We start from the raw sequence: 14,306 nt of genomic DNA on the forward strand, positions 1-14,306 counted from the left end.
CTAATGGGCTTCATGAAAACATTGCCCACACCATAATAACCCACCAGCTTTTCTCCGTCCAACCGTTCATCTGGGAGCCAGGGTTTTGTTTGGAAATTGCCATATTAGCACACGTCCGTCGATGTGATGGACAGAAAACATGATTCGTTGGACCATGCGACTTTCTTCCATTCTTCTAATTTCCAATTCCGATGTTTCTTGGGCCATTGCAGACAAGCTGGCGATGACGTGCCATCCATGCAGGGACATGCTTCGCCCTGCGACTGTGTAAGCCCGTACGCAGCAATGTGCGCTGCATAGTGTGTTGAAAAACACTGTCTGGGTCACCAGTGTTGTAGCTGATGGTGATTTCAGCTGTTGTAGCTCTTCAATCATGGCAAACAATGCATAGCTAGCTCGGCACTTTCGATATGTGTTCACAACAACTGCACGTGAACAGCCCACTGAACATGCCGTTTCTGATATTCATGTTCCCAGTCGCTGAGCTATAACGATTTGACCTTTATCGAAGTCTGATAAATCAGCCTCTTTTCTCATTATGTTGCTAATTGCGCTATGTTTGGAAAGACAATGCATAGCCGCTTTATATATTCCAACATCAGCCTTGCACGTGCAGTGTTTTGGTTCCTGGGTGAGCCCATTGTTATAGATGAAGGGTGGTCATGATGTAATTGCTCTTCAGTTTATAAATCTTTCAAAAATCGTTAGAAAAATGTGGGAGCACCATCTGTATGTTTGAGATTTTATGCACAAAATTACATATTTTACAAATTTTGAAATTTTTTTATTGTATTTGTAGATTTCTGGGATAAAAAGTGCCAATCAGAACACAAAAATTTTTTTGACAGCCATGATTCTGCAACTGTCATAAAAATAGCTTCAAAATAATTTTCTCAGTTCTTGTATTTCTATTGCCAAAGATTCAGCAAGATAGACAGTTATGTTCATCTTTTCTTTTCTTTTTTTTTTTTTTTTTTTTTTTTTTTTTATTATTATTATTATTATTATTATTATTGCCTTTGGATTAACCATAATTTTGAGTAGCTGGGCATGTTGTTCCTAGATTTACCTGGTTAATTAGGAATTGAGTGTATTATCATATATACTCACGTATCCCCCATGTTTTTTACTAATTTTATCATATGAAAATCAAGAGGGGGGGAAGTTATGCAAATAATTAAATTTTCGAAGAACATGGTTAAGGTAAGAACATAACTGAAAAGTATTCATGTAATAGATTACCAATAACTCTCAGAGTATTATCTATTTAAAAGAAACTACATTGCAATAAGAATCATGGTAATATTAACATTACAATATCTAATAAGGTATCTTCATTTTTACTTTCCTGTATCATAAATCTTCCCCTCTGTTATTGCCGTCCACTGCTATTCTCTAGGTCTCAATTCATTCTTTGTTGCTGGAACTTCTGTCATCTATACCTTGCAAGTTGTTGCCAAATTTTCGAAGAACATGGTTAAGGTCAGAACATAACTGAAAAGTATTCATGTAATAGATTACCAATAACTCTCAGAGTATTATCTATTTAAAAGAAACTACATTGCAATAAGAATCATGGTAATATTAACATTACAATATCTAATAAGGTATCTTCATTTTTACTTTCCTGTATCATAAATCTTCTCCTCTCTTATTGCCGTCCATTGCTATTCTCTAGGTCTCAATTCATTCTTTGTTGCTGGAACTTCTGTCATCTATACCTTGCAAGTTGTTGCCATTGTCATCAACATTCAGTCTTTCTTTGTGAAATGATTTTCAGGACCATCAAGAAAATTAGATATCCCTCTTTTCTTGAAGCACTTCACTAAAATTTTTCATCAATCAGAGTCCATGCATCCAAAATCTGCAAAGTTAGTAAGATGGGAGTGGGGGGAAACACTATATTGACAAACCTATTTTAAAATTTAGGGCAGCTTAATTTCCGAAAGCCTTGAGGAAGGTGAAATATGTGAATATTTAAAAAATTTTCAGAATCTTGTGCTAAAACATTAGGGGTGAAATACAAGAGTAAAAATGGTCAGTTTTGTGAATAAGAAGAAACTTTTCTGGTACGTAGCATGATTCTAATAAATTTTAAAGTTAAAAAATTGTGTATGAAGTGGATATCGGTGATTTTTCGAATGTCATTACTACTATATCAAAAGCAATTTTAAAATACATATTGCTCTTGATGTATTGTATTTCATGTTACAAAATTTATGAAGTTAGTATTTTATTGCAGGTTGGAGTGGCCAGTGCGCACGATCAGTTTTAGTTACGATAGTTGTATGCTTGCTTCTGCTTCGGAAGATCATCTAGTTGATATTGCTGATGTTAATACAGGTAAGTCTGAAATGAAAATTGAACCCTCAGTCTGCCTTTTCTCAGGGGTGAATATGTGTGTAGCATTGTTGCATAAAAAGTAAGTGCAGTCAAATACTGAAAATCCGCCGACCTGAAATCCGCGTTGCCTCTCAGAATATAAACATTCAGTTTATAGGTTCCGGAAACCACAACATTGAGTATGAAATATCAAAGAAAAAATACTTACCGAATAATGACGTCATAATTACCAAAAAATAATGAGTCAAAACGGAAATACCAAATTATTGACATAAAAAAGTTAAAAAAATAAGATAAAATAAATAAGTTTTTTCCCCTGTCTAATCTGCATCGAGGTAAAAAAGCAGACGATTCACTCAACTCTTTGTTCAAGTTCACGATTCACGTTGTTGTATTTTCTGAGCTTTGTTAATTCATTTCACGAGATTGTTTAGTGCTGCCTTTTTTTTATCCGGATATTTTGTGGATAAATTAAGAATATTTTAAATTTCAGCCCTTTTTAATATAACGACAGATAAGAAACGCACTCGTGATTTTACTGCTTGCAACGTTGAAAAACGTAAACACGTCGCATTGACGGTAACACGAAAAGTGTAAATTCTGCAAGAGATGGAAGCAGGTGCTACTCCTCAATTTATAGCAGAATGGTATGGAATTGCGACGCGATTGTGTATGATATACGGAAAAATAAAGAAAAGCTGTTGAAATTTTACAGCAACAGTGATTCTAACACCGGAATTCAAAACTGGAAATCTTTGCATGAGGCGAAATCGGCAAACCTCGATGCTGTGTACATATAATACAATGAATAATGTAATCAATTTATATATGTAATAATAATTTAATGCATATAATAAATTATTGCAATAATGTATATAATAATTTAATTTAATGTATCTAATACACCATTTTGCACTTTTAGTCCGAATATTATGCTTTATCTTTTGTCCTAAAATCTGCAAAATCCTAAATTCCGCACAACCTCTGGTTCCAAGTTTTCCAGATTTCTGGAATTCTACTGTAGTATAAGGTTAATAATGCAACTTTGTTTTAATGGTATACTGAAGGGTCTTTTTGTACCTCTATTCATGGTCTATTACATTATCAAGAAAGAGATCTCCAGTGATGAGTTTCTGCTTGAATCCATCTGCAGTCATTTCTGTAACATGATAAAGTTGGTGGGTGGTGGAGTGCTTCTGTCTGAAACCATATTGCTGTGGGATGAGAATGTTGTTATCCTGCTGGAAATCTTAAATCCTTTTCAGTATGACCGCTTCTGCAATTTTGCTCAGAGTCGATGAAAGGCTTATCGGCCTGTAGAATGCAGCCAGAATGGATTTACCTAGTTTCAGAATCGGCGAAATGATTGCTGTTTTCCAATTGGTCGGAAAATACTGCAGTTTTAGCATGCGTTTAGAAGTTTGGTGAATTTACATAGTATCTTTGCACCCATCTCTTTGATCATTTTGGTGCTGATCTGGTTTTTTCTCTTCTCGATATAACTAATAACCTCTGAAGGCATAATTAAGGGTGTGTTGTTTGTGTGTGTTCTTGATTGGAACTGGGTAATGAAGGACATACTGAGTGTTCTGTTTGAGGGTGGGAAATGTGTGTGCGAACTTGAGAAGCATAGTGATCTGCAAGACTCGGCTTTCTCAAAATCAGTGTAAGGGATCCCATTCAGGCTGTTAATGGGCGGAATGTTCGTGTTGCATCGTTTAAATTTAGAAACAGCACTCCACAGAGAATTATCATCTGTAGAGAGTGATTCTAAATGTCTGGCCCAGTCGAGTTGTGCATGTTTTTTTAATAGAGTCCTGACTTGTTGATTGAGTTGATTTAATAATATTTTATCCGTGGGACATCTGAAAAGTTGCCATTGCCTGCAAGCACGGTTTCTATTTCTAATCAGCTTTCGAATGGATATGTTCTTGCATCTCTTGTCATCTCTCACAGTTTTGCTGTTACTTAATAATGCATTATGGAGTTCATCAGTGAATTCCTCTCTTGATTGTATTGTATTGATAGGGCACTGGTTGTTGTTTAGAGCTTTGGCATATCCTGCCCAGTTAGTAGTAAGAGCTCATTTGTGTGGTGTACTGCAGGAATTGGTAGTAATTTCCATCATTACTGGATTGTGGTCCGAGGGCATTTCTGACATAACTCAGAGAGTTAATGTTTTTCAGAATGAAAAAGTCCATAATAGATAGTCTACCTATCCCATAGTATGTTGGTTTAACTGGGAATGCTAGGTTAATATTGCTCGCTTGGGCAACGTTATGAATTGTGCAGATTAATATCCCAGCAATTCCATGCACGGTGGTGTGCGTTAAAGTCTCCACCTATGGTAGCTTGATTTTTAATGGTTAATAATGTTTTTAAATCGGTTTTCACAAAATTTACGGGTGTGTGTATAGGAAAATAAGTTGAGATAATGGTGATTGGTCGTGAAATGTTCAGCGTGAGTGTAATAGCTAAGGATTCAGTAGCTAAAAGCTGTGGTAATGGTGTGGCATAATGAGAAATGGAGCGCTTAATTAAAATTAGCAGACCTCCTCGTTCATTGCCTCTGGCTGCATACGTTCCATCAATTAGTCTGTACCAGCAGTGTGTGACATAATTGCAGACTCTTAAATAGTCTTGGAGCCCAAGCCTATATTCATGTAGGAGTGGAATATTAGGGGAAAATTCATGTAAGAACACCTTAAGCTAAGCTTTTTGGAGTAATTCATTTGCGTTGTAAGTAATAATAGTAAGAGGCATATTCTGATTAACCTGATATATTATTATGAATTTCATTTACAATTTCATAAAACATAAAAAGTTTATCAACTGAATCAGATAATTCTTTTAGTTTAGATAAATAATTTTTAAACACATTATTCATTTAGTCTAATATTGTTAATGCCTAATATATTATTGAACTCGGATATATTTTTCATAAAGCTTATGAATTCTGAGCCTTGTGGCTTCTCTCGAGTATTTTGCATAACATTTTCATGCGAGTTCATATTTGATGTACTGGCATTAGATATATTCAGATTTTTTAAAGCATTACTAAGATCAGTTAACTTAATATTATTAGTAGCCTTTGAGGGCTCAATTTGTGCTGCAGAAGCCAATTTTGGAGTATGAGTGTTTGGATTTTCATAGAACATACGCACCTGGTTTTTTTGCCATGTCTGCAAATGAAATGCCTTTTTTTAACTGTGCTATCTTTCCCCTCCCCCTTCCTTTTGTTGATTCTATTCCTGGGAAATTTCTTACAACCACGGTACGAGGCCACATGATTTTTTAAACAGTTCACACACTTTGGTTATTTCATCTTTCCTTTTGGGCAGTCCATAGTTTTACGATCAAGTGAACATTTTACACGGCATGGAGCAAAATGATAATTTTCCAAAGAATGATGCCACTTTTGGCAATTATTGCACCGTGGCACCTGATTCTTGGATACATATTTTTCTACAGTGTCTGTGAAGAGTAGTAAATCTGAAACGTGAAAGATTTCTTCAGCCATGTCATTCTTGATAACATGCACTAAAAAGAGAGGCATGGATGCTTTGTTTCAGTGTCTTGTGAGTTGGGTGACTTTACTTATTCGAAATCCTTTGGCAGTCAGAGCGCTGACAATGTAATCTGTTTTTGTGGTTAAGGATAAACCTCAAAAAACCACTCGATTGGTCTTGCATAGTTTGCATTGATAATGTAGTGCTCTACTTTTTTTTTTTTTTTTTTTTTTTTTTTTTTCCCAGAAATAATGTGGTTAGTAGTCTATAATCATCAGCAGTGCATTGCAATATTTAAAAAAAGTTCTCCGTTCATGTTCCCTAAGAATTTGGCTTCTGTTTTCGTAGATAATTCTTTTAAAAAGCCCTCATGAGTTAGTTTTCCTGGGTTGGCCTAATGGAGGGATAGCCTGTGTCTGGCTGTTGGTCGGCTGCTGCTGCACCACCTGTTTGCCTGGGTTAATACTAATATTTTCACTTTCAATATTAACAGAATTATCGTTAAGTATATGAAATCTATTGACAGTTTCAACATACAAAGATGCATTTTCTAACCTCTGCTGCTTAGCAGTTTTGTTAGGTAATTTAAATCCATTAGTATCAATATTAATAAGGCTGCTACTCATTTTCCTTTTAGATTTGCTCTCCTCACTTTTTCTTTTTAAGGTGGACAAAAATTTTTTTAAAAAAAATTAACTGGGGGAACAATGCCTGAGGAACAAGTCAAATTGCACTTACCTCTTAAACCCGCTGCCTGAGCCTGGAGGGTTTGCAGATTTTTCAGCATAATATCCATAGTGAGGTCAGGATCCAACACTGGTCTAAATCTTTGGCAAGCCTTAATCGCCTTTTAAGTCCATCAATTTTCTTTTCCAAATCTAATAATTTATTCTGATAGTAATCCATATTAGCATCATTGAATTGAGTTTGCGGAAGCCCAACACAGCTCTCAGTTGTAAAAGGCATCTCTAGTGGAACACTAGCGTCCATCCATGCACAATCTTCTGTTGTCGTACGAGGATCAAGGACCAAATCTTTCTGCAGTGAAGGACCTGTTTACACTTGTGGTGGCTGCGAGCCTGTGATGATTTATTGCCTGCAGCTGATCAACACTTTGTTGTTTTAGCGGAGGCTTGCTTGTGGCAACATCTATGGTTTGAATCAGAAGTGCAATGCAAGAAACCACATTTTTTAATTATATGCATAATTAACTTCTTGTTAAGTAGAAGAGAATGAGAAGTATTTTTACTTATTCAATTATATATATGGTTGGCTTTGAAAAATGGAACTTGGATCCAAGTATGAGAGTGAAATAATTTACCTCATCAAAAAAGAGTTCTGTGATGAATTCAGCTCTTTCAAATTAAGCATGGCCACTGTTTGACTCTATGAAGCTGTCATACCCTGTTTCGACTCTATTCGTTTACGTTACATCAAGAGTGTATTGTGTTTCAGCTGGAAGTGTTTTTTTTTTTTTTTTTATATTATTATTATTATTATTATTCTGCCTCAAATTAAGAAGTTAAATTATCTAGTCAGAAATATCAAGATTCATAGTCTACAGAAGTATATATATATATATACGCCTTGCTCAGGCGATGCGTTAACTGCCTCGGGCGTATATATACGCCCTTCTAAAATACTATCATTTGTTTTGTGCTGCTGCCCATAAAATTATTCGCAAAGCTTTGGAATGCAACACTGCAATGACCTTGACATCGTATGCGAAGAAGGGTACTATTTCAGAGAAGTGTGGGGAGAAATTGGAGAAAGGAGTGTGTCTAAAGCGGGGAAAGTAATGACTGCACGGTATTGGCTGGTGTTGTTTGAGTAAAACGTATTTTTTTTATTCTGTGTCCTCCGTTTTTGTTTACTTTTTGTAGTAGGTTCCAGGAATAAAGAAAGATATAACAGATGTTTCAAACCCATTTATCTTTTTTGAATTATTTTTTGATGAACTGCTCGTACTTCATATTGTTACTGAAACTAACCGTCTTGTAGAGAAGTATATGAACCAACACCTCGCAAACGAAAAATCAAGAACAAAATCGTGGCATTCAATCAGTTCAGAAGAAATATATGTTTTTTTAGGCATACTGATTTCACAAGATATAACACTGAAACCTGATATTACACTTCACTGGTCTAAAAATGAATTGATCAAAACTCCATTTTAGGGATCCTTTTTATTATAAAAACATCATTTTTATTATACTTTTACTCAAAACATTAAATTTTGTGCATTCATTTTTTTCTTTTATTCTTTATTTTGTGAAAGTAAACAGTTTGTAGAAAGTAACACTTGCACTTATTTTCCTCCTAGTACGTCGCATAACTATGCGCGCCAGTGTGAAAAACCGTGGCACTCGGAAATGAATCTTGTACGTTTTCCGCAGCAGTTAAGGGGTTAAAGCATGTGAAATTTCCGTGAATCGTGCACCCTGCAAATGTATACAACCAAGACTTCTTAGTTGTGCGTGGTGGAAAGGATGACTATAAATGGCATGTGCTTCCTCAAAAGTGTAAAATTGGTGCTGTAAAATCTGAAGTGCGATTATAATCTACTGATTTCAGTTTCAGACTATCTGAAAAAGCTTCTGGATTCTGCCATTGCAAAAATATTTAGCTATGGCTATACCAGAAGTGTCATTACCTTGTTGATTTCTATTTTAGGAAGTATGAAAATAATATAGAGGATATTTTTGATTGCATAAATGAACACTTTATAAGCAAAGATTTAGAATAAAAAACTGCGTATTGTTTTCTTCAAACAATGCTAGTTGTATGTTAGAAAAATTTAGTAGTGTAGATTATATGTAAAAAATGCCGTGTTGGATGAAAGTAAAGTGAAATTATTTTTCAATTGTGTGACTGCGTGTTCATTATGTGATAAATAAATTTCCTCTAAGTGATTCATTTCTAAAACATGCTGAAGTTGCTGACATGAACTTGAGGACTGAAGTTTCATTTTCATCTGTTTATTTCTGTATGAATACTTTCCCATCCATTATTCATGATTTATCAGGTGGAAATTAGGTTTTATATGTATCAAATAGATATTTGAAAAAAGCTGCAGATATGCACATTATACATGGAGAGAAACTGCGAAATTAAGTTATGTTAAGGGGTGCATTAAATACAAGATATTGCCTATTATAGTGCTTGCAGCTTCCGAAAGAAGTTCCTCTATTAAAAAGAGAAACAAAATCAGACTGAATTTTGACCAAATTTTCGGGTGAAAATTCTTGGAACAGGTCTGATTGAAAAGATAAATATGTAGACTAATGAAAAACTGTTTTATAAAAAATATTCTCTAATTCGGGATTTAAGCATGTATAAAATTTTGCATTTATAATTTATAAATAACTTAGAAGTATTTTGATTATTGTATGTAGTATTCTTATGTATCGAAAATGCCCCCCCCCCTTTTTTTTTGTAGAAATCAGAAACCTCGTAAAGTATATGATTTATGGATTTGAATTTCCTCTTTGATTATGTATGATTTGATATATTTGCTTCAATAATATATGAACAGATGTAAGGATATTCCTGCTTGAAAATATCCCTACATCTGTTCATATATTCTACCTCTGCTAGTAAAATGAAAATTTCTAATTAAATATGCATATAATTAATAAGAAATATTTTTAATTATTCAATTTTATATATATGGATTTACATTAAATGTAATTAAATTGATTACAATTAATGGTTAATGTTAAAAATATGCTCTACATGCACGTTTTTAAAGTTGTACAAATATCATTCATGCATGGATTACTGACAAGTATTGCTGTAGGTTCGAGTCTATGAGTACGTATGAATGTAACTAAAAAAGTATTCCACAGCTGTATGAATGCACATTACTAAAGCATTGCTAAACATTACTTTTCAAAACAGTCGTTGTGCTTTTTCGAACATCTCTTCATTTGGTATATCAAAGCATACAGGAAGCCAGCATCAAGTGCCTGAAGCCACATTTTGGTGGCTTGCTGAATATCCATGTTAGTTATAAATCACTTCTACACATATGACTCTTGACTTCATCTTATCATATGTTTCATCCTCTGAAGCAATCAGTGCAGAAACATAATCTTTTAACCACATTAAGTGACATAGAGATAATCTCATTTTCAGAACTACGATCATATGTGAACTAGGTACCCATAATCATAACTGGTGTGTGTATCTCTTCATTTGCACATCTTAATCTACTATATTGTTAGTTTAGTCTCCTCTCCTTAGAAATGATATACAGTGTATAAATTTCCCCACCTAGTTTTTAAAAGGTAAAATTAGTGTGAAGGGAACTAAATTAGTAACCAAACAGAAAGTCAGAAAAGTTAAAGCATAATTAAAAAGTTGCTTTTGATATGGATGGCCAAAAAAAATATGTACTGTATCTATTTCACCCACTACATTTGTTTTTTACAGTCAAAAGTCGTTAATTCGGACACCTATAATTCGGAATGATCTATAATCCGGACCTCAAAGCTAAAAACTTTCTGCGCATGCTCCGCGTTGACACATGCGCATAGGCGTTTACGCATGCGCATAAGACCTCTTACGACTGCGCAATTGCGTGTGCGCAAGCGCAGAATACGTTTTCACGTGCGCGTTTTATGTATAACGGATGGTGTAAGCTAAAATTATATAATTATCTATTTCAGTTAATGTTGATGATTGCGTTGTTCCTTAATTTTCGAATCGGATCCGGCTTATTATTTTTTGCAGACTGTAAGAGCAATACTAAAAAAGTAAACTTGAACTTTCGATTATGTCAAATAGAATTTTTGATTCTGGAGCTCCCAAAGGATCGTACAAAACGAAAGTATGTTTCGATGTCCATCAAACAAAAAGTGGAATTGCTGCAAAAAGTGGATAAAGACATGAAGAATGTGACAGAGAGGTTAGTGAAAACGAAAAAATTTCGATTGACAAGTTAGTCGGTATTCTCGGCACAGCGATTAACGGGACTTGAAGAGCGGAACTTTGTAAGTGAACAAAAAATTATGTCTGTTTATAGAATTAAAGAGAAAGTATTATCACATAAAACGAAACAACTTACATTGAAAGAAATGTTTAATAAAGTAAACAAATAAATATTAAGCTTTTTTTTTTTTGTAAATTTTGATACCCTTTAGATCATAATTGTTCCTTATTTCATAAATTACGGTTTCATATTTTTAATTTTAGAATTTCTGCATGCCATCCTATGCGATTTAAACTGATGATCTATAATCCGGAAAAATCGATAATCCGGAATCGCCAAAGTCCCGACGAGTCCAGATTAACGACTTTTGACTGTATTACTAAATAGTGTTATAATAATAACAGTAGGATTTTTTGTAAGATTGGATTATTTATTTTCCATTTATTTGTTATTGGAAAAGCTCTTTAAGTATATGTCCAAAGATCTGAAACAAATTAATGTTGTCATACCACTATATATAAATACACACACATGCAGTGGGTCAATAAAGTCTTGCACTGCCTTCATTTTTTTGGGACCTTTTTGTCATAAATATGCATTTCCATTACCAGAAGTATTTTAAATGATATAAACATTTGTATTACAGCATTTTTTTTAATTTAAAAAAATCAATTTTATGTAATACAAAATCTAACTAAATAGTCTCCTCTTCATACAGTTATATGTAATAACGGTTTATATTCATTTTAAAAAGTAAATTACAAGCAGTTTGACTCGCATATGGCAAAATTGATCAATATATAAAATTCCAAAGTTTGGGATCTTTTGACAAAAAGAAATTTATATCTGTATTTTTGGGGGTTAGTTAAAAAATAAATTAGTATAAATCAAGATATTTTTTTCTCCCATTTTCTCTTAAATTTCATTCATTTAATCTCATAAATCCTTTAAGTATCGGTTCCAGATAGTCCTTGGAGGCTTTGCTGTATTCAAATAACCCAAGATGTAATATTCTGGTACCTCTCTCCTCTGGGAGGGGGAACTGATTGATTAAAAGTGTTTTAAAAATTCAGCATAGCAGTGCTCATTACTTGATCTATTAACATCAAAAACCTCTTTATAAATTAGAAGTCATTTTCATTAAAATATTTTGCTCTTCAGTTTGTGTGCAGCCCTTGAATTTTAAGGAAACACAAAACTTTAAAATTAAAATAGTTCAGTCAATTTTTTATTTAAGAGTAAAACCTTTTATGTGTTATTTTTAAGAATGAATTAAAATTTTTACTGATTATATGTGCTAGAAGACTGTATAGAAAGCTAAATTTCATAATTTTTACAAAATATTTTAATTTTAAAAATGCCAATTACAAAAGTGTTTTAAATGAGACTAATGATTGCAAAAATAAAGGCTGTGTAAAAATTTTTTAGGGAAACCTTACACATCTGAATTTTTTTCAGTTGATGTTTTGTGTATGATAGTGTAGTTAAAAAATTGGGAAAATGAACCAGAAAACTTTCATAAGCTTTCAAAATTTTTTAACCCTTTGACAGTTAGGAAAATGATCAGTTTTTATTTACTTAATTCGCACAGTATTACGAGTAAACAGTAGTCGAAAATGGCAGTTGTTTTTCCCCGCCGTTCTTCCGAAAATATCACCCTTCTCTGGTGATGCTGTAGATAGCTCGCCTCACATGTATTAAAAATTTCTAAAAGTATTTGTAGTACATAAATAACAGTTTTTACGTACTTTAAAATAATTAATAAATGATAATTATTAAATAGTTAATTATAAATATAAGATGAATATTAAATTGAAAGGACTAAATAAATAAAACTAATGTAAAACTTTATGAAGCATTTAAATACAGTAATTACTTAAAAATCTTTTTATGTGTAATATACTTTAAAACTAAATCATAAACTAAACTGATCAGTAAAACTAAATCGGCTAGGAGCGTGAGAACTTGAATCAATTTTACACCACTGTCGAACACTCGAAAAATCTTCCTCGTCGCTTAAATTGTCTTCTGAGCTTGATATACTGTGAACAAAGTCTTCATCAGACTCAAAACTTGATAAGTTTTCTGTATCACAATCATAATCACCATCATAATTATCTAACTTTCGCTTTTGAGCCATTTTACTTTACAAACGCTCCAAAATACGCATAAAAAGAACAAAGTAAAAAAAAAAGAAATTAATGGAGCCCGTATTGCCATCTATAGACAGTAATACTAACTAAATTTCCTGAGTAGGATTCCTTTGTAACATAATCAAATCAGAATAATAATGGCGAATGAGCTCAGCTTGTCAGCGCGCGTTGGGGGAAAATTTCACTTCGCGAGTAGTGCTCATTTTTAACCATTTCGGTCGAAATCTTGCTCCCAAGCGGAACTCTGCGCGCATTATGAAGCACGATTCGATTGCAAGTTGAACTCGTTGATAACCATCAAAGGGTTAATTTTATTTAGTTTTAGCAATTTGCGGCAGTAGATATAATTTGTATTTTTTACTAGTAAAATCATCTCTGAGCTATCGAACTGTAATCTGAAGATATAAATTTTTCTAATTACCATTTTTATTGTTCTAGGAGAAAAGATAGCTGAAGTTCCATGTGAATCTCCAACATTTACAGTTGCATGGCATCCAAAAAGGTATCTTTTAGCATTTGCCTGTGATGATAAAGATAAACATGTGAGAGAAAGAGATGCTGGAACTGTTAAATTATACGGTCTTTCATCTGATTCATAAATTCAGGGATTTATTTATAATGAATGAGGACAGAATATGGAATTCGAACTGTTATTCTTTCATTTTACTATTATTTTGTTCTAAATGTATAAAGAACTATTTATTGCAGCTGTTTCCTAAGCTTGTGTTGTTATATCATCTTTCATTTCTTTTTCATTGTAAAAGATATAAATATATTACCATCATCAAGTTTCTGGAAGTTATATTTTTGTATACTGTTAAGGATTTCATATTTAGATCATATAAAGGTAATGCTGTTGTCATCCACTGTGTCATATGAATGAAAGATTTTTCATTGTTGTTATTTTTTAATTTTAATCTCTGAAGTGTAAATATTCACTGTACAGATTGTATTCTGGAATTTGTATTTTTATGTGTTTATATTGACAATAAAGCATTTTTTAAAAGACTTTTCATTGAAGTTGTTTTTATTTCCTGACTGACTAAAAGGATTGCTTAATTAAAAAATAATAAATAAATAGTAATTTAAATATGTTATGAATTAAGATTAATTAATAAATTTAATTTATTCAAAAACTTCAAGGGATGTACATGCAGTTTGGAGCAAATACCAAAAAAGAGATTTATAATTTGTAGCTTTGACAATAAAAACAAAATTAATTAACTGAAATTTAATTAATTTATCATTAAAAACTCTTAAAAGGATATAAGTGATTCAAATATAAGATAATAAAAAATATATTATTACTTGTAGTTTGACCAAAAAATATTGATAAATTAGTTAAAATAATGTTAATATTGAATCCTT

At 32.8% G+C, this 14,306-nt stretch overlaps 1 protein-coding gene across 1 annotated transcript in view; it reads left to right on the forward strand.

Annotated features, from left to right (window-relative positions):
- Positions 1-13,947, forward strand: part of tex (THO complex 3 homolog tex) — a 36,843-nt gene extending 22,896 nt beyond the window's left edge. The window contains exons 5-6 of the mRNA XM_035351558.2: positions 2,243-2,343; positions 13,377-13,947. Coding sequence (XP_035207449.1) covers positions 2,243-2,343; positions 13,377-13,537 — 262 coding nt within the window. The 3' untranslated portion in view covers positions 13,538-13,947. The remainder of the gene's footprint in view (positions 1-2,242; positions 2,344-13,376) is intronic.
- The last annotated feature ends 359 nt before the right edge of the window (positions 13,948-14,306 follow it).

Source organism: Stegodyphus dumicola, chromosome 2 (genome assembly GCF_044657685.1).
Source record: "Stegodyphus dumicola isolate Sdum_Otavi_A_Nest chromosome 2, ASM4465768v1".
Lineage (NCBI taxonomy): Eukaryota > Metazoa > Arthropoda > Arachnida > Araneae > Eresidae > Stegodyphus > Stegodyphus dumicola.